Below are 22083 nucleotides of genomic sequence, written 5' to 3'. Positions count from 1 at the left end.
AAGTGCAGAATTTGTTAGCCCCCTATTTAATGGACTGCTTTATTCTACCATTTTGGGATTATGCTAAAGTAAAACCCTTTTTACTAAGAAGAAAGCCAGCTTGTTCACCCCCACATGTAATGCCTGTGTGTGTCTGTACAAATGTGAAAATACACAGAAAGCATGGAACGATAAGTTTTTGTTCCCCCTTATGTGTTCTGCATAGATGAGTGACAGCTCCTGACTTACCCCTGCATTATCCCGTCCTGTCAGTCTGCGAGTGTGTCCCTCTAACTTCCCCTCAGCTGTATAAAACCCTGAGAGGGGGCTCTGATAGCACATACAAGAATACAATTTCAATTTCAATTGGCAGCTCTGTTAAAAAGGGGCTATGGAGATGGCAATCAGGCCTGGGGGAAAGCTGTTCCTGGGTATTATTTTGTGTGTATGTGTGCACGCATGCACGCCTTCCTGTTCTTCAGTTGCTCAATATCAAGCTTTTGCCTTCTAGTAGTTAAACAGGCAGATGTCACTGATGTGGACTGTGTGTTAGTGGATTGTGTGTCCTATTTAAGTGTAAATGTGTCCCCATCACATTGACTGTTTAATAAATATGCCTGCCATTCTATCAGCAGCCAAACAACATATGAATGCTCAATGACACGCTTGACAAGGCATGCAACCATGGCAAATAGGATGCACACACACACACACACACACTCTTGTACACGCACATACACACTTATGAATGATGTCTCTTTTGCAGTGCTACAGTGTCCTGTCTTCCTTAGGTGCTCTTTTCTGGTCCTCTTCTCACTATCTCTCACTGATATCAGGTTAAGGGCTAAGAGGCTGCTGAAGGGCGAAGATTAATTTTAAAGCAAAGAAAAACCTAGAAAACTGGATTCTTAAGGGAAAAGCAAACATAACCAATGTTATTTATCGTCAGATCAGTGGTCTTATACAGCTTCACTAAGGGCTAGGCCTGTCACAATAACACATTTTGCTGGGCGATTAATTGTCTCAGAAATTATTAAGATAAACGATAATATTGTTTTAAATTTGACAATAATTAGTAATGTCAAATTTAAGAAGAAATGTGGGTTAATTTTTGGGTGTAGTACTTTTTTGACCACTGAACGGCAGTATAAGACTGTTTGAACTGAAGGATGGATAGTGAGGGAGCAAGCAGTGTGTTAAGAAAAATGGGAGGGAGGCTCCTTGATGTGACATGGGCTGTCTCTCTTAGGTTCTCAAAATGGCGGACGCTCGGTGTGGTTTGAGCTCTTTAGCATAGCATTTTTCACACAAAACCTTTAATAAAAAAAAATCATTAAACAAGTTCTCAGCTTTTTTTTGCAGAGAAAAACAACTTTTTACACAAAGTCACGGGTTTCAACCGTGAATTTGAGCTTTGACAAGACGGAGGTTTTTTTCCCCCGAGGTCGACCTGTTAGGTTAGCGTCTCAGCTTAGTGATTTTGGACAGTTAAAACAGATTTTAAAGAGAAAAGAGAAATGGAGGGATCAGTGAAGAGGACCGGAGTTGAGTCTTTTGTCATCCAGTGTCTTCAGTAGAAAGAGACACGAAGAAACAATAATGCCTATAAATGAAAATGAGGTTGATAATTTTCATTTATCAAGTGATTAATTGATTTATTGTTTATCGCAACAGGCCTACTAAGGACTTCTATTTATTTTAAGTTACTACAATTTCTAAACTGTTTAAACAGTAAAACAAGCCTATTTGTTTTCTCAAAACTGTAGTTTTGCACCTATTGGTGTTGTATATTTTTTGCTATTGTATTGGCACTTATTTAACCAAAAATCTATTGTAATCACGGTTTTTAGTGACTATAAACATACCTTTTGTTGCTTCAGCAACAGCATGGCTTTAAGAAGTTATTTCATTTTCCCACAGGAGATGGTCCAAGTGTACCTGCATGGTCAAGCTTGCCTGTAGTGGACAGTGAAAGGGTTAAAGCTTTCTCTTTTAGGACAGCAGGTCTGAGAGGTAATGCATGGCTGATGAGTGCCGGGCTAATGGGCAGCTCTGTTAGCTGGAAATCAAATGACTGCCTCTGCATTTTAAGTCCCTCTGTCGCCTCCATTAACTGACTAAAGATTCATCTCTGCTGTGTCAAAGGGTGGAGAGGGGGGTGAGGTAGTTCAACTAAAGAGAGGAATAGAAAAAAATAGAGGGTGAGGGAAAGTAGGGGAGGGCATGATAAAGGAACCTGAAAATCTAATGCAATTATTAGAAACTTGACCACAAATGACAACTCATCTGGCGCTGGTTCTATAATTAATTGTCTGCTAGCAGGAGTGCAAAGGCTCGCGAGGGTGAGGGGTTTGGTGGAGGGACAGAGGAAAAAAAAGAAGAGGCAGCCTAGTGATTGAAAGAGGGCAAAAATGGCATGTGAGGAAAGATAGAAAGAGAAGAGGTAAGATGAGGGAACAGCTTAAAAATTGTCATTAGAGAGCTAGAGACAAAAAAAGGGTTTGGACACTGAAATGGAACATGTACCGTGAATGATGGAGGCAGAGAGAATGCAGCAAAGAGTCGGCAAGAAGAAAAAGCATTGAAGTGGATAACAGCAGGACAAGCAAGGGAGGGAAAAGGAGCTGGAATAAGAATGCAGCAGAGTGTGGACAGTGTGATGGATCCAGCGACCATGTTAAATTGGTCAGTATTGAGCTTGCCAAGGCTCACTTTAACACTCACACTTGTTTGTCCAGTTTAACTTAATTGACCACAGATAACTAATTACTGTTTCCTGGAACAGCAGTACATTACTCTTTGTCTCTGTCTTCCCTTGCTCACTTGCCATTTTCTGTCAGGCTCTCCGTCTTGCTGATTTGTAGCTTGTTTGCAAGAGAAAAAGGGTAGGCATGAAACATGAGATGGTGACTAAAAGTTGATTTTTCTGATTTTTCATCTTCAAGGTTTTTGCCATGCAAAAGGCTGAGAACAAATCATATCTGATCAGCTTGTTTGGAAACTTTTAATTTTTACATTGGACACAATCCTTAATCTAGAGCTGCTTTCTTTACAGTACATATGTGTCAAACTCAAGGCCCTCGGGCCAAATGTGGCCCTCGTTGACATCTTACCTGGCCCCCAAGATGATATTTGAAATGTAAAATACTTTTTTCACTTGAATTTTTTCAGTAATCTTTGATTATGATGTCAAAAGTGCAACAGAGAACATCAAATGAGACAAATCAAACTCTTTTTGAGGAACCTCCACCAAGAAAAGACGTTGGTTATCTAATTTAAGTTAATGTAGTTTCTGAAACTGGCCCTTAGTTTGAAAAAGATTTTAATTTTGGCCCCCTTTTGTGAGTGAGTTTGACACCCCTGCTTTACCGCATTAAATGCTGGCTTTTTATTGTAGGGCACATCCTGGTGTGCTCTAATGATTTTGATTACTTACTGCCAGGGCTTAATTTGTAAATAGATCAACACTGGAATGCAAATATTGGGCGGGCCGGCTGGAGGGTGGGGGGTTTGTGGGTTCTCCCCCAGAAAATTTTTAAGAAAGTAAATGTGATTTCCTGCATTTTTATGTATTTTAACAGGTTGTTAAACATCAACGTTTACCTACATTTGTAAACACTCTCACACCCTCCTCCCCTTTACTTGACGGTTCTGAGCCGACTCTTCTCCATTGAATTCACTGTCCGACTCCACACGTGAAACCTCCAGGCACTCACCTCCACCACTCTTAGGGGGCGGAGGTTTTTTTAAGGGTAGAGGCAGAAATGCTTCACTTGAAGGGGAAGATGATCGTATGTGATGTTAAGAAGTCGTGTTATGTTTAAAATTAGTGTGCATGTAATTATTTTCAGTTTACATATCCAATATAAGTTTTATTCATTCAAGGCAGTCATGTTTGTTCATAACTTTATTATTAGTAAGCCTGAGAGTTACTGGATCCAGGCAAATAGTTTACACTTTATCAGTGAGGTCTCTTTTACCATGGCATTGTTGTCACTAGTTTTCCTTCCTTCAACTTATTTTATTTGAATCTCTTGACCCTTCCAGACGAAGAACATCATTCAAGGCTGCTGGTGGGATGCAGTGGCAGAGCTTTCTAATAACAAATATACTTGTTCCTCTTCTGCTGCTGTTCACTTTCTAATATGTGACCACTCATCACATTGGGGATGAAGTCATATTTGGTTAAACTAAGCTGAGCACATTTTCAAATTTGTTGCTTTTAAAGCTATAAAGCTTGTCCACGTGTGCCGCAGAATGGCCACACTGACGGGAGCTCAGCTTCGACTCGCTCTTTTTAAAAATTATTTATTTATTAACCTTTATTTAACCAGGCAAATCCCACTGAGATCACAGAGCTCTTTTGCAAGGGAGGCCTGTGCCTGAAGGCAGCCTAACATGCATGCTTTTGGTCTGTGGGAGGAAACCGGAGTACCCGGAGAGAACCCATGCAAGCACGAGAAGAACATGCAAATTCCACACAGAAAGACCCCAGGTCCAAATGGGGATTGAACCCAGGACCTTCTTGCTGTGAGGCAACAGTGCTAACCGCTGAACCGTCGTGCTCCTGTTGTTTTTGTTTTAACATTTTTTTTCCGCCTACATTGCACACCTACGCTACGGGTATGACCGCAATGCACCTTTGGAGTTTTGTGTGTTGCTGCCTTGCCATCGTGCCATCGTGGTTCAGTTCCTGGCCCCCTTCTAGCCTCAGGACCGTCATGGCGGCTGTCTCCATCTTCCTGCATGGACCGAACTCTACGGAACAGTTTGGTTCCATGGGGAAACCTTGGATATTCTGTGTCTGCCGGACCAGGTTCTAGAGGGCAGTCTGGGAGGACAGCTGCTGCGGTTGTTATCATCATGCTGCTAACGGGACTGCGCTGCTAACTGGAGTTGCGAATTAGCTATAGCTATATACTCTTTGTGCAATGCATCAGTCACAGACTTGTTCTGCTCTATGCTTGTGTGCATCCCTGTCAAATAAACTAATAATAATAATAATAATAACAACAAGACCTGCTAACGCTGCTAGCAAGATCATGCTGCTAACAGTACCACGCTGCTAATGGTACCATGCTGCTAACGGTACCACGCTGCTAACAGTACCATGCTGCTAACAGTACCATGCTGCTAACAGTACCATGCTGCTAACGGTACCACGCTGCTAACAGTACCATGGTGCTAAGATAGCCTCACTGCCAACAGAACCACTCCGTTAATAGGACCATACTTCTGTTGATGCATTTCTTTTTCACTTTTGGTGCCTTATCTTTGTATTTTTATTGCATGCTTTGGTATTTGCTGTTGTTTTTTTGGCGAGTCGAGACAGTTCTTCTTGTTCTCAGCATTTCATTGCATTGTGGAACTTGTGTTAATCTGCAAATGACAAATACACCAAACCTAAATTTGTTGCTGTTAAAGCTATATTGTCATACATTGATCATACTGATATCATGAGTGATTCCAAATATATGATTTGATTTGTCTTGTAAAATGTTACACTTTTTTGCAACAGAGTTTTTTACAAAATAGACAAAATAACAAAATGTGAATTATGTGTGTTGATCGAGACAAATCGACCCATATTTCTGGAACCACTCATGATATCAGGATGATCTAGTAATTAAAATGTGCAATAGCTTAAAAAGCCAGGAATCAGGAAATATGCTTAGTTGATTTTGACCAAATATTACTTAATCCTTGATTTGATGTGATGATGTCACATATGTCCTGCTTTCTGCTAGGTACCATTATAGCCACATACGCTTTTGTAGTTCACCTTTTGTCATAATAATGTTTTTACTGACTGATGTACATTCACATTAAAGACATAAAATCAGCTACAAAAGAACAGGACACTTGCCAGGATTTCTTAGACAAATAAAAACATAAGTGAAAGAAATAATCTTGCATCAAAATGTCCTGGACTATTTGTGAAATTACAGATTTAAAAAATGTCTGATTTTTATTTTATTTTATTTCTCTTTTTTTTGTGTTGCTGAATTTTTCATTCAACCTTTATTTAGACAGGTAAATCCCATTGAGCCTCGATGACTCATTTACAAGAAATACCTGATTTCAACAAAGAATGATGACAACAATGGACAACAGCAACAACAATAAACAGTTATAAAAAGTCATACAATTTTTATTTTTTTTGCAAATTGGATGGCTTAAAAAAAGATAAGTAAAAAGAAAGAAAAGTAACAAAAAAACAGCAATATTCTAAGGCGAATGTAGAAAACTAAAAACAGGAACAGGTCTGCATTGGTCCCTGCCAGGAGTCCAACAGATTCTTAAAGCCACTTAGAGAGGTCAAGGTCAAGAGCCTCAGATCTTTTTGTAAGATATTCCAAGAAATAGGAGCGGAGTAGGAGAAGGCCCTTTTGCCTAGTTCAGTTCGCATTGAGGGAACACTGCAGGTAATAATGTCCTGAGAGCGCACGCTGTAGCTGCACTCACGCAGAGACATGTAGGAGGAGATGTATGAAGGCAGCAGACCAAGAAGTGATTTAAAAAAGAAAATGTACCAGTAAGAGAGTCTGCTTGAAGTTAATGATGTCCAGTTAACCAGTGAATACAGGGTGCAGTGGTGGGTACGATAATCACAACCAGTAATGAATCTTAGTGCACCATGATAGACAGCATCCAACATCTGCAGGGTTCTTGTAGGAGCGTTCATGTAAATAATGTCACCGTAATCAATGGAGGGAAGGAAAGTCACAGATACAAAGTGTTTCCTAGCATTCAGGGTTAGACAGGATCTGTTTCTGAAAAAGAAACCCAGTTTAACTTTCAGTTTTTTTTACCAAGTTTAATTATTACAAACATTGTTATTAGTTTATTATTACCAAGAATTATAACCCCTAAATAACCACAAACTCTGAATGTATGTATTAGTTTCCAGTTTCTTCAGAACAGATATAATCTTATGAAAATAATAGGTGTTTAATGTTCACAACTTTGGTTGAATGTTAGAAATCCAACTAAATAATTAAATAATGCCACACCTGAACATTCCAAGCCTCTCCCAGTATGTTACAAATCCCAGTGTGCTGACCTCATCCTTGTCTTTCCATGTCTGCTCTTCATGTCCTCTTCCATCACAACCCCCCCTCTTTTTTTCCTACTGTGCGCCGGGGCTATAATGTGTTCCTGTGGTTGTAGTAGCAGGCCATAGTGTCTCTGAGGCCTTGTGCTACACCGCCATTCCTATCTGGCCTGCATCCACTACAAATTGGATGAACAGGCACTGACACATTTTCAATATTATTACATTAAACCAAGTGGATTTTGATTGATAACCTAATATTGGCCTAATGCAAAACATCAATCATGGCAAGTATATTAATTATTTAATATTGTGGCGTAATTCAGAAATCGATGCTGCCTCTGCGTTGAAGACAAGGAGTGCAAAGAGGGAAGAGCGAGAGATGGGCGAAGAGGAAAAACTCGGTCCCCAAAGACCTCGACAGATTATATGATGTTTTGAAAAGGGAGACGAGGATGTAAAATGGTGTGTGTGTGCGTTAGCTTAGCGTGTCTAATGGATAAAGCGATCCCTTCGGCTCCTGTGCGGACAGCCCCGGACGACTTGCCCTTGATGAAGTCAGAACAACAGATGAAAGAGAGGGAGATTAAATGTATGTGAAAAGCTTAATAAAGGTTAAATTAGGTAAACAAAATGAGAGAGCGGGAAAAAGATAAGATTGTTAAAATGAGCATGAGGAATGAGATGAAAAGGGGAAAAAAAGAAAGTGAATGAGTAGAGGAGGAGGGATCGGGCGCTGCGTCTCCCCTGTGTTAGATTGTTTCTCACTAATTGCGCTTCATTAGCGGATTACACACACTGTCACCACGGTAACAAATGTCTTGCTGTCTGGTTGCTGGGCGCCCGTCATGTATAATGAATGTGGCGGAGTGTTTGTCAGAATGTAATGTAATTACAGCTAGATGAAGTTTGCCTTAAGTGGTTGACTTGTCTTCTTGTGGCTTACTAACAGAGCACAGAGTAAACAAGTAAACATCATTTCTTTGGCTTTCTTTTTTGACTTGTTTATATTTCCGTTTGCCCCTTCTTCATTGCAGTATTTAGAAAGGTTGAGGATGTGGCAGTGGCATATGTTTGTGGTTAAACTGGGTCCTGTAGGATACATGGATGGATGGATGGATGGATGGATAGAAAAACAGAGGGAGAAGGAGTTGGGGTAGATTAGACAGTATGTAATTTTAGAGATGGTGTAGATTTACACCATGACGCTGCCAGCTGCATTAGCAACTGAAGTCTGTCGATAAGCCTTCCTCCCTCTCAGCACAGACACACACACCACACGGTAAAATGCCACAGCTCAGGTGGAGTTGTCAGTAATGGAGGCCAGAGTTGGACGAGGGGGCGCTGGGATCCGAGACGGGGGCTGTTTGTGTTCTCTTGATCTTTTGATTTTCACTGCTGCAAATTTGAAATGTGCCAAAATTGCATCTATTATTTACTGCCAATTTGCTCTTTTTAAAACAGCCTGCTCCGCACTCATCCTCCACTTCCTCGGCTCGCCGCTCTGCTGTTGCTACCCTGATATCCACACACACGTTTTTTTTTCTTCTAAATTAATTCACAGATAATAAGCTCCCAGCTCTTTCTTTGTAGTTATAAATTATTGTTATGACTGCCAGCAGTGTAGCGACAATATTAGTTAACCTCTGTCTAGTTTAGATGCAAAATTGTAGAAATACACACATTTCAGCCTGAAAGTTAGCATTTAGATTCAATCCTATGTTTAGTTGTCCTTTTTATTACCAAAAGCCTCTTTGATATCATTTAAATAATTTTCCCTGATTAGTTCTCAAACTGTAAAAATCTAATTACGAGCTTTTAAAATGTAAATAATTTTGTTTGTGTTGTAGAATAAAAATACAAATAATCTTATGTGGTGTTTCATTTTATTGTCACATTATTGAGATATTAATTGAAAAAAGTACACCTTAATATTGTTTGTTCTGCTTTTATTAAACAAGATTTTTGTACTGACTCTTTATTTGTGGTGTCGTGTTTCAGGGATGCTGAGAATATTAACATCGGATTAGAACATCTGGTAAGTTCTATTCAGCACACACACACAAACGCACACTAATGTCTACATGCTGCTGGAGCTGAAGAGTTGCATCTAACACTCGAGGAGAAATGAAGAAAAAACAGCGATAGATTGAGGATGCTTGCCTTCCCAAGGGCCGGGTCCTGCTCACATATTAGCATTTCAATAATTTTCAATGCTGCACTAAACACACACCCTCATTTTTACTAATAGTTGGTGTTATTTGCATATTTTTGCGTGCATGCATACCTGTTTGTGCGTTCTTACATAAAAGCAAAGTGTTTATTGTTTATCTAGAAACAGACATCCTGTGTCCTTCTTTGTACTGCTGCTCCCGTCTGCGTGGGCCCTTTTCTCAGTCCTGTCCATGAATCGAAGACCTGCTGGATCTGATCTCCCGGGACAGGCCTAAATATTTTATGTCCAACGTTTCCAGGGTTTTTCTCGTTGCTCGCTTTAATACAGGGTCAGAGAGCCATGCAACAAAGTGAAAAGGTTTTCTCTTCTCTTTTTGGGTGGGAAGAAACCCGAGGTTTGATGTGCCCCATATTCCAGGGGATGAATTATAGACGGGGGTCAAGTGAGGGTCCTGGCTCTCTGTGGATGTCACATGCCCTCCCTCCCTTGCCTCCCTGCATACTAAACTGCAGCTCCCAGCACCCTTTGCAAATGACCCGCCCCACCACGCGTTCCGCAAATGACCCTGAAAATCCACATAAGTGGCCGACCCCGACATTCCAACAGTTCTCAGTAGTTCTTCTTTTCGTGTTCTGCAGATCATATAAAGTTAAAATTACATTTTAATATTTTTCCAAAATGGATAACCTTCGTAACTTTTTGTAAAGTAGAAATAGTTTGTCCTCTATTCCAATTTTTGGTTATAAATTCGGCGAAACATAACTATTTAGCGTGAGCGCTGTGTCCCTTTTGGTTTTTAAGTTCTGAAGAGTCTCTTGACATGAGTTTTTTTTTTTTTTTTTTTGGTAAAGTAAGACGCTTAAACCCCCCCCCACGTTAATTTTTATTTTTTTCACCCCAAATAACAGATACATGGTAAACTGATAATAAATTGCAGTTTTGAACTCTTTCCTCTCACTATTATCTCAATAAACTTGTACCTTTGCTTCAAACACCACTTTGAACATCAAGTGCACTTTTTTAAAGTTAAAATAAGTGTATTAAATATCTAAACATTTCTTACACTTATTGTAATGGTCTGTTCTTGGTATGAAGATGTCTGGGTGTGGGTCTACAGGTGTGATTGATGCACTCCTCCATAAAATGTTTGAATTATTCAGCAGGAGGTTAGGTGCATAAACAGCATTAATCAATATGTGTATGAGCAGTTATATTCAAGCAAACATTATGAGAGGCTGCATCCCAGCCATAGATTAGTTTCCCTGTACGCGTGCGGAAGAAGGTGAGCTAAAATAGACAACGGTGATTTCTTGTAAGTCTGCAGGTGAGATGAATATCTCTGTGAGGGCTTTTATCTATGCGCTGTGTGACTAAAATCACAAATGAGTTCAAAATTTCACAGATTTAAAAGAAATTGTTTTTGAGCCACTCGAGTTTCTTGACAGCCTTTTGATAAAGTTGCTGACTAACAACACTGAAGACATACACATGAGCGTTCCTCAAATTTTATTACAGGGATCGCATTTACCATGGCTTAATTTGTGCAATAATCTTAATTAGTTGTACAGAAGCAAGAGAACAGACTTTTACATCAATCTTTCTCTTAAAGACTCATGTTGCACTGAGTCTCTAGGCAGGTGTAAGGTTAAAAATGATACAAAACACATATGCACACACCGCCTGCAACAATTTATCTGAAAACAAATTGCCACTGCTTTGTTTTTATCCTCATCAGGGTAACTAAGGAATTACAAATTACACATTTACATGAGCAAAACTCAGACACAAACACACGTGTGTATTTACCAGTATTATTTTTTTTCCCCTCTGTATTTACGTCTCAGAGAATTTGAATCTTCAAATACCGCCCGTTTGAATTTATGGGTGTGTTTATGCTTATGGGGAGATTGCACCCCAGTAGGCAGCTGCCTGGGGAGCGCAAGACTCTGATTACGATTCGGGACAGAAAACTGTAAATAATGGAGCTCATCTCTGTTGGAGTTGCAGGGCTGTTCGAATGCAGTTTCTCTCAATACGTAATCTGCAGGGATACCACATATCCCTGTAGATTTCTAAACAGGCCTTTTACGACGTTCTGTTGATGTACTGCTTTTAAGATTGGTGCCTCCGCCACAAGTCGACACTTATCATGGTGTCACCGCATTAAAGGCACATTATCCTGTCAGCCTTGAAACTGGCCTCTATTAAGTAGTGACCTTTGAATTTTATTTTATTTTTTTTTGTTACGTCCTGATTTTACCGTCTTTGTCAGTAGCTGAGAGTGGAGCTTCTGTTCATATTATTCTGGTGCTTGATTTGTCATGATGATTACTAACATTTAAGTGTCTAAGTGAACGACTGCTGAAGTAATTAGGTTGGCAATTAAGATCTGTGTGGTCTGAGGTTTAGTTGTATTGTTTTTGTTTTTCCATATTTTACCAGATTGAATAGGATCAGTAGCAAAGAGGAGAGAAAGACTAAAGTTAATTGCTCCCAGTGCTCTGCGTTTCTTTCTGCTTTAGCACGCACACATGTTAACATGCGAGCACACTTAAGCCCACAAAACACAAGCGGCACCAAGGCAGATTTCTTGCTCTGGGAGAAATGGTGCGATAGGGGAGGAAGAGGTGGCCTAGAGCAGCTAATCAGTCCAGATGTACTGCTTTTTTCAGAGCGAAAAAGGAAGAAAGCCCGCAGCTCAATCAATACATGAGGAATCAGCCTCATCAGGGTTGCTGGCTCAATCAGCAGCTGTACCCATCGTTTTACCACACACACTGCCCGGGGAGGTGTAAAAGAAGAAAGGGTGGTAGAGGAACTAGGGGTGCTAAAGGAGACGCGTCAGCAGTCTTGGGAGGGAAGGTTGACAATGGAGGCTGGTTTACAGGTCAGTCTGTGGTCACAGGTTAGTTCGAGGTCACGTTTCACAAGAAATTATAGAGCAAATTTGTGGAGTTGCTCTGGAAGTCACATGACCTTTTCATTTGACATAAAGGGTTTTTTAAAAGCGAAAGCTTGACAGTGGGGGAAAAAAGTTTTAATTAGGGCCGGACAATAATTCGATATCGATATATGTCGCAATATACTTTTATTCAATAACAGTGATATGAGTTTTAAGCACATTTTTGATACTTCAATATGATTACAGCGTTTCACTGACGCGTTTCTTTTTCTGTTCGGGTTGAAGCGGCCGCTTCAGCTTCAACCCAAACAGAAAAAGCTGCAACACAACTACGTAAGTGCGTGGTGACGTAGATGTTACACAGAGCTCGAGTCCAGAAGGCGTTAGCGGTAGCAGGCTAGGCTAATCTCCAACGCGCATTGTTTTTGCTTCAAAATGAGTGCCCATGACCGTCAGAATGTGACTGAACAAGCTTTCACAAGCGAAGAGAAAGCAGGTGACATCACTGATAAGAGAGGAAAGACTAATTTGGCGTTGTGGAACTGGTTCGGCTTTCTAAGATCCGATGAACTGCAGGTTTCAGTCAGTGTGCTGCAAAATGTGACGGAGAGTCGTTCCAACTAGCGGTGGGAACATCTAGCATGGTCCACTCGATAGAATATGCTGAAAGTCAGAAGATGAAGCACAATGAAGTTTGAGCCAACGTGTCCCTGAAACAACACCAGCTGTATCAAAAGAGAAACCCATGCAGCAAACGCAGAAGTTTGCTGCATGGGTTGTTAGGTCATGTTGTTGTTTGAAGTTAAAACTATTAATGTTGATAAAGTTGAGAGTTTTATGTTTATTTGACGGTGGTTTCAAATTTCTTTTGAAGGCTAAATACAAATAAGTGAACGTTAATTTATTTGTACAGTTTGTACAGTTTTCTGAGGCTTTTGTATAGTTTATATCGAATTATATCGTTATCAAACAAAATTAAGAAATATATCATGATAAAAGTTTTGGCTGTATCATCCAGCCCTTTTTAGGAAGTAAAATCCATTTCAATGCCTAAATCAGAAGTTAGAAAGCACAGAGCGGTGAGATCGACCAAGTTCAGACTCGTGGTTGTTGAAGAAAGCAGCAAAGAAAAACAGCGCTGAAGCCTTTCTGATGTCACCAGGCTGTTGTTTGTGTGGTTCACTTTGGAGACGGCGGCTGTCCGAGTGTCCCTTGGTGAGTTGAAGAGTTTACCGAGGCAAATGGCGCTGTTGGCTGACAGATCAGGACCAGCAGCTGAATCCAGGACAACACTCACATCGACACGCCTTATGTAGACATGGGTCCATTTAAAAAAGTTTTAATGTTAATATAATAATTGATAGTTTGAGCAGAATGGATAGACGAGGCTAGCTTTTCACATCTTTTTATTGCTCTCTTGTATTTCATTGTCTGTCTTTCTTCTTCTTGAATCTGATTGCTTAGCCTAAGAAGACAAAGGAGGGGACAGATAAAGGAGGGCTCTGGTGGTAGTTTGGGAGGGGGGCTGATAATCTGCAAACAGATTTCCATGCTTATTACACTAATGATTTCATGATTTGCTGTGTGTGTTGGGTGTTTGGAAGATGTGGAAACATAAAAGAGGGTGGGGGGTGAGGGGTTGCTGCTTTCTTTCTCTCTCATCTTGGCGGTGCAGCTAAATGATGGAGTAATTTGAGTGACCTCTGGCCTACACATAATTGCATGTCATTCTAGCCTAGAATGGGGGGGGGGGGTTGGGTGGAGTTCACAAAATACAAAATATTACTGTTTGTCGCAGGTTTTGCACAGACCAATTGTTTTTTTCTACCAATGTCTTGCTCTCTTACAGTCACCCGAGTGTTCCCCACAAAAAATAAGCACCACCAAACAAAAGAAAGATGGCATTAATTTTCAAATGATGATATTACATTAGGCACCAAGATCTCATACATCAGAACGTGAGAACTACTCCCTTACTGTATGTGCTTCATCTTAATGGTATCGCTGGATGTCAAGGGCATGGAGGAAATTAAATCGGAAAGTGCAGATAGACCAAAGAAGATATTATCTCTGGATGATTGCAGTTTTGATAGGTATTCCAGTGAATTTCATTTTCTCCGGATGGGGAGGAGATGAGTTAGCCCGCACATTTGCTCATTTTTCTTCTACATGATTTATGTGAGTTGAGTATAAAACTCTCTCCTTCTCCCCCACACCCCTTTTATCAGAAACGCATACATGCACGCGTGATAGTAAATGACTGGCTTTGAGCTGTATGGGATAGTTTATGTGAGCGTACACATGCGTGTGAGCTTTGCAGGAGTTTCGCGTGCATGCTTCAGTGTGTGCGTGTATTTGTACTTTTGCGTCTGCATGAACACAGAGATAGGAGCGAGACCATCAACAGAGAATGATTTCAGGGAAGACGGCGGGGTGGGGGCGTCATTACTCAGACTTGTTTACATTCTAAATACGTAATGAAATCTTGTTGGTAATAATGACGGGAATAAAAGTTTAGGAAATTGTAAAAGTGGTGAAGTTTGAGAAATGAGCCCCGGCCTGTGAAATAGCATTTGGGGGCAGGAAACGTCATTATTATGCAGTGCTCCTGCCTGCCTGAGACATGAAGATGAACTGCTGGCTGGTCATAAAATGCTGTTAGCCTTAGCCTGAAGTATGGCACATTGTAAAAGAGCCCTGATCCCATATTGCCATTATATATAAAAGTATAGCCATACACAACATTATTTTTCATATAAGATGAGCTCAGATACAGAGGCCCGGGCCTCCCAAATACTTACACTGATAGGCAAGTTTTTTTCACTCCTTTAAAATATATAAATAAACATATTGCCATGGAACCCATCTCTGCCCTGATCTTATAGACCTCGATATTAAAAACAGAAATATTGCATTTTCTAGGAGCTCTGTTTTCCTCTGTCCTCTTTTGGGTATGGGATATATCTCTGTGTGTGTTTGGGAGGGGGGTGGGGTTGGAGGAGAAGATGCAGAAGAAGCCCGAGCGAAATTCAACAAATAAAAGAAAATGGAAACAGATGACGACTTTAAAAATATAATGAGATGAATATTGAGCATATCAACTGCAGGAGTTAGTTTTGGTGGCGCGGTGCGTATGCGCGAGTATATTGAAACAGGTTATTGACATAAAATGATGGTTACAGTTGCGCAACTAAGATTAATGTAACAGTGGATGGACAAATGATGCAACCGATGCGTCTCGGTTTTTTTCTCATGATGGTTTCTTTAAAGACATTTCAAAGGAAAGGTGAGTTTACTCTTGCTCACTTTTTTGCTAACACATTTGTTTATTTCTCCATTTCCTGAAACTGAATAAAGCAGCAAACTTTAAGTTTCCCAGAATGCTCAAACGTTTTATCACTTTGTCTGTGAGTGTGTTCAGAAACTTGCGTCATTGTTTTAGAAAACTTGAGTAAACTTACTGAAAACAGTGCTTAAAGAAAGATGGATAAAGATTTAGAAGACAAAGAAGCATCTGTAAGTCCAGGTTTGCGTTTCACTCTGTGCTCACCTTTAAACCAAAGGGTTTTCTGACACCGTCACTTGGCCACCTACAAGTTGGTAAAAAAAAAAACTTTAGATTTAAAAGCAACATGAGAAAATGAGGATGCAAATGAATTTGGTCAGGAAGGTCAAAAACCTGTGTTGCTGTAGAGTGCCTCAGCTTCCATTTTCAATTAAACTTTTTGCCCATAAAGCAAGCGGCTTGTCGTTAATCGCATATACCTGTAGTTGATTTAGGCTATGTACACAACTACTTCCTCAGACGGCTGAGGCGAGCTGGTCTGGGAAGCTCAGTCCTCACCTCCTTCTACAGGTGTGCAGTGGAGAGCATCCTGTGCTCCAGCATCAACGTGTGGCATGGAGGCTGCACAGCTGCAGAAAGAAAAGCTTTGCAGAGAGTGGTGAAGGCTGCACAGAAGACTGTCGGAGTCAGCCTCCCCACCATCACAGACATCTATACCTCTAGATACAAGAAGAGGGCTACCTGCATCATGAAGGACCTCACTCACCCAGCACACACTTTTTGCCCCACTCCCCTCAGGAAGGAGGTTGAGGAGCATTAAGTGTAGAACCACTAGACTGAGGAACAGCTTCTACCCTGAGGCTGTTAGACTCATGAATCTCTAACCAGAATAATCACTGTGAAAAACCACATCATGTTGCTGCTGATCTGTTTCATGTTGCTGCTGATCTGTTTAAATGTTGATGTGTTCATGTGTGCTCATCTGCTCACACAGACTCATGTTCATGTTTGTGCTGATGTTCAATGTTTTATGTTATGAGTGCTTAGTGTATATTTAGTTGATCTTTTTCTTAGTTCATATCTTAGATGTTATTACTGTTTTTCTTATACATTTTATTGTTGGATGTAACTGGGACCTTGTGTACATAATTTCGCTCCACCACATGTATCACATGAGGTGCGAATGACAATAAAGAATTTCTGACTCTCTGACTCTGACTATGTGCTGCATGAACTACATTTTTGTTGCGTACAGCACATTTCGGTCAAGATGATTGTAAATAGTTGAGGATGGACCAACATTCCCAAAGGGAAATTGTTACTATTGACAAATACACTGTTTGTATAATTTTTTTTAAAAGTATGCTGGTGTAGATTCTCATTCATCCAGGACTGGTAAATTATATATATATATATATATATATATATATATATATATATATATATATATATATATATATATATATAATTGTTTTGTTTTGTTTTGTTTTGTTTGTTCCCTCCCTTATTCATTCATTCAACCTTTATTTATACAGGTAGTCCCATTGAGCCTCAAGGACTCATTTACAAGAGAAACCAGTTTTTAACAAAGAATGACAGCAGTACACAATCTTAAAGAAAGCATATAAATTGAGAAAAGAAAGAAAATTATATTAAAAAAACAAAGCAAAAACAGCTACATTGTAAAGCGATGTAAAATACTAAAAACCAGAACATGTCTGCGTTGGTTTTTGCCATGAACTTAGTTGTTTGAAGCCACTTAGAGAGGTCAAGGTCGAGAGCTTCAAATTTTATGCAGACCTTATGACCCAGTGAATTAAAGAGTACCATATTTTGGTATATTTGGTATATTTTCTGGCGTGTAAGTCGCATCAGTCAAAAAAAGCATCATGAAGAGGAACAAAACATATTTAAATCGCTTCAGTGTATAAGTCACATTTATTATGCATTTATTTAATGGTCAAAACGGCTTCATTTTGCCTGGGCAGCACCATCTATCCATCCATCCATTGTGGCTGGAGCTAATATCTCTCCAGCTCTTCCGCCTGCACCAGCTGAGTGAAGCGAGCACTCATAATTAAGGATTCATAATAGCATTATGAATATGGGGAAAAAGTATACAAGTCGCTTCAGCGTACAAGTCGCAGGACTGACAAGTCTAAGCAAATAATTGCGACTTATATGCTGGAAAATCCGGTAATACAGAAGTCCCTCGCTACTCCCCTGTTCGTTTATCGCGGATTCGCTCTATCGCGGTTTTTCAAAATAAGACTGGACATGACACACAAGTGACTGATTGATGGATGAGCCGCAGGATCGGCATGGAATTTTTATTTAAAATAAATTATTTTAAATTATTTGGCACCTGCTGCACATTTGTGCAGTCCAGAGCAGCAGAAAAAGCTTCCTCTTTCAGCTTTGTGCAGCCCTTACTGCAGGATAAACTTCCTGCTGCAGTTGAACAGCTGATCAGATGTTCAGGTGCAGAGAGGTGAAGTGGGCGTGGCCAAGAGCGCTTGCAGGTGGCAAAGAGCAGGAGGAAGGGAGCTCAAATCATGACATTCTGTGCTCTTTTAGAGCATTTAGAGTTTAGAAACATTGTTTAGAATATTGCAAGAGTGTGGGAAGGGTTTTAAATACCTCAATATATATCTGTATAAATATTAAAATAAACTACTACTTACTACTTGTGCTACTATTCCTACTTTGCGGTTTTTTTACTTATCGGGGTCTTCAGGGTACGGATCCCCGCGATAAACGAGGGACTACTGTAGTTACGAAACCTGTTCTTTATCAGAGCTCCTGGCACGATGATAGCTCATGTTTGCTGATTCAAGACATCAACTAATCATTAAAAAGACCAGCAGTTCTTCACTATTGGCTCCATCCTATTGCTTTGTTCATCAGGTTTTATGAATTTCTTACCTAACAAGTAAACAGGCATGAATTGAAGATTCTGTCACTGTTTATTTTGTGTCTCATTTTGTGTATTTATTCCATTCTGTTCACTTTCATTTGACCTTTTATGAAAGAGGAAAATGTGTAATCTAATGAGACAGTAGTCCAACCAGTGGACCTCGGTGTCAGGATCAGAAATGACCTCGCTGACCTTTGCTCTTCATCTGTGTGTCTAGTCATCATCTGACTCGCCACACTTTGCTGTGCATTCTCATGCTAAGGCTTAGTGGTAATAATAACAATGATCTCTTTGAACAGAACACAAGTAGATTCAATTTCCCGCATGCTCATTAGACACATGATTGCATTGTCTTTACAAAGCAGAGTGAGGATAATTTATTTTTTTAATGGGACATGTTTATTTTTGAGTAATGAGACAGACACTGGGCACTTAGCTCGGCTAAGTGTCTCAGTGTGTCTGTCAGCAGTTTGATTAGGTACGTGAACAAGCTGGAGGCTTGCTGTGAGTGTGCCGGACTTCCTGTTACGTTTAAAGCAAGAGTTAAAAGTTGTAACCCGGTAGTTGTAAATTCTTTTACGACAGATGTTTTGAAAATAGCGTCAATTTGTTTCCTTTAAAATTCTTCTTCAAAATCTTTGCGTAAGAGAAACCAATTTAGTTTGCTACAAGACAATCCGGTAACCCTAAAACGTTTCAGCAGTGTGTAACATTATCAAAGTATTTCAGTCGTACAAATGCGAGCAAGTTTGTTTTGTCCAAAAAAGTTCAATCTGGTCCTCTGGACATTCAAAAAAACAAAAAACAAAACAAAGCAAAAAAATCTAGAAACGTTTCGTCTCTCATCCAAGAGACTTCCTCAGTCTGAGGTGCTGTTTTCAACATTTTCAGAAGGTACTATTTAAGAGACTGAGCTGAAAACAGCACCTCAGACTGAGGAAGTCTCTTGGATGAGAGACGAAACGTTTCTAGATTTTTTTGCTTTGTTTTTTTTTTTTTTGAATGTCCAGAGGACCAAATTGAACTTTTTTGGATTTTTCTACCTGGATTATTGAGCATGCATCAGGAAAGTTTGTTTTGTCATTTTATGATTCAGCATCACCATAGAAGATACGGTAGAGGTATCAGCCGGAGTGAGAAGCATTGACATTCAGAAGGCTCTGTTCAGAAGAAAAAAAGAAACTAGTTCAATTTAAAAGTTCTCATTGCAAAGTGTGAAAGGAAACATAAAAAGTTATCCTGAACTATAACAACTGATGCTGATTAAAAGAGTTTGATCCATCTGAATCCATGGAAAACCATGCAGAAGCTTGGAACTTGATTGACCTACATTAGACTGGCTGTAGTCTGTGTAGGTTAACATTTTTAATCAAAGTTTTACCTTTGGCCTCTTTCCAGCCACTTAGACTCTTTCTGTAGTTAAACAAAGCTAACATGTTAGTGGGTATCCAGCCACAAATGTTGCTTACAAGTTTTGAAATGAAGGACACAGAAACCATCAGTATGATAAAAACGTGCAGATTTTGTTTCTTACTTAAATAATTTTTTGTCCTGTTTTTATGACTTTGCAATAAGTATATTAAAGTCCACCTACCGTAATTTCTGGACTATAAGCCGCTACTTTTTTCACACTCTGAACCTGCGGATTATACAATGCTGCAGCTAATTTATGTTTATTTTATTTTGACGGTCTAACGAGCTTCACGCTGCCAAAACATTTCCCCTCGTCACACCCGGGTGCTCACATAGCTGCCCAATACATGTCTCTCTTAGCGGGTGGGTCCTCGTGGCTCAATGAGACTACATGTATAAATAAAGGTAAAAAAAAAAACTGACCAGTGAAATTACCGAACAGGTCACATTGGGGAGTGTGTGGGGGACTTTGTTTCCTCCCTTCCATCATCCTCCTATGCAGTGCGCAGGAGGAAGGTGAAGATAGCGATCAATGACTTCCTGGTAAGCTACAGTTTAAAAAAAAATTTTTTTTAAACCAGCCTGTGTGAATGTTACCAGTACGTATTTACTTAAAAGTTTTAAAAAATCTTTCTGTGTAAATATCTCATGTTACAATGTGGACACTCGTGACTTATATACAAGTGCGGCTTATATATGTACAAAATTTTCTTTCTTTCTTTTTTAATTTTAGTGAGCATGGCTTATATTCGGGTGCACTCAATAGTCCGGAAATTATGGTCCATACAAATGTCCGTGCCGGGGTCAGGGTCACTGGTGCCCATACAGCTATCACTGTGCGAGAGGCGAGGGACACCCTGGACAGGTTGCAAGTCTGTCACAGGGACATATAGAGACAAACAGCCAGTTAATTTCTGGGCAGTCTAATTCAATCTTATTAATTTCAAATCATGTTCAGCTTCAAACTCTGTTACATAACCTCTACTTCAGTCCAATTATAATCATATTTAGTACAACCAAATTAAGTCAACTAGTAATTAGAAAATGCCATTTTATAAAAAGTTGACTAAGGAATCCACCAATGAGTTACTCTAGATCTTTTCTCCTATACAGTTCCTCATTCTGAATGGAGCAGCAAGCTACAGTGCAGAGAAGAATGATTTTATTAGAAACAGACCTTCAGCAGAACTAGATTTAGGAATTGTGGCTGTCTGGCAGTTGAGGAATGTGGCTGGGCATACAGTTTAAGAGAGCTGTTGTCAGTGAACCTGTCAAAGACAGCAATATGATAAATAACATCATGTGCAAATGCCTTGATCAAGGTCTATGCAAGTTGAACAAGAGACAACTTTAATTTGTCTTTTAAGAAAATAAGATAAGAGAACTTTACTGATCCCGCAGAAAATTGTTGTGCCAGAGTTTCAGTACAAAGGAACATACACAAGGATTCACCCAAGATATATATAAAAAAACAGAAAATATAAAAATGCTAGCAATTAGTGTTAAATCTAAAGCACTATGAATATTGTACCAGTTACAGTTATGTTGCTATTACAGTATTCCCCAGTCATATCCTCAACAATGTTCTGGTGAACCACATTCACCTTTTTAACAATAATTTCTCTCTGACACATTAAACAGTTTGAAATAGAGTTTCTGTTCTTTTTTTCTTCTTCTAAATGACGGCATAATGTTTTCTGCCCCAAGAAAAGTTCAAAGATTTCTAACTCAGAGGCACAAGAAGGCAAAAAGCACTGAAAATGAATATGTTGGATTCAGCACTTTTCTTTTAGGTGGCCCTATGCACTCTTTTCTTATTGAGGGTGAAACAAAGCCACTAGTTCTGGAAGAAATAGGAAGCAATGCTGTATAGAAAAAGGTCATTTAGAGCAAGACAAAATGTCCTAAACCGTTCCAAATTTGCCGAGAAGCTCCTTCCGTCTAACTGCAGCCGTATCAGGTGTGTGTGCTTCATGTACTTGCACTTCATTAAACATTACTTCAAAGCACTTTGTTCTCTTTATAGATTAACAGCACTGCAGTGTATAAGTGAAGCCCATTTACCACATAAATAGCTTTGCAACATAACACCACTCAACAGAAGACGCTCTTTTTTTTTTTCCCGTTTGATGTTGTCTGTTTCAGTACTTTTTTATTTTCATATTCACTTTATTTACATCTTTCCTATTGTTTGCGCTCTAAAAAGAATTGGAAAACCTTCAATTTGATTTTATTCCATTATGGGGTTTTTTGTAGTATAAAACACACTCCTACACATGCATACACATCCGCAATCTCTCTTCCTCATGTATCCTGATGCATGCTCAATAATCCAGGTAGAAAAATCCAAAAAAGT

General features: G+C 39.6%; 1 protein-coding gene across 1 annotated transcript in view; it reads left to right on the top strand.

Moving 5' to 3' along the window:
- rsrc1 (arginine/serine-rich coiled-coil 1) overlaps positions 1-22083 on the top strand; it is a gene marked incomplete in the record, with an annotated part of 180123 nt that overhangs the window by 66509 nt on the left and 91531 nt on the right. Inside the window, 1 exon segment of the mRNA XM_037677500.1 lies at positions 9035-9071. Within this exon segment, the coding sequence (XP_037533428.1) occupies positions 9035-9071 (37 nt within the window).

Source organism: Nematolebias whitei, chromosome 6, assembly GCF_014905685.2.
Source record: "Nematolebias whitei isolate Nwh7 chromosome 6, NemWhi1, whole genome shotgun sequence".
Classification (NCBI taxonomy): Eukaryota; Metazoa; Chordata; class Actinopteri; order Cyprinodontiformes; family Rivulidae; genus Nematolebias; species Nematolebias whitei.
This window is presented reverse-complemented; position numbering and strand designations above follow the sequence as displayed.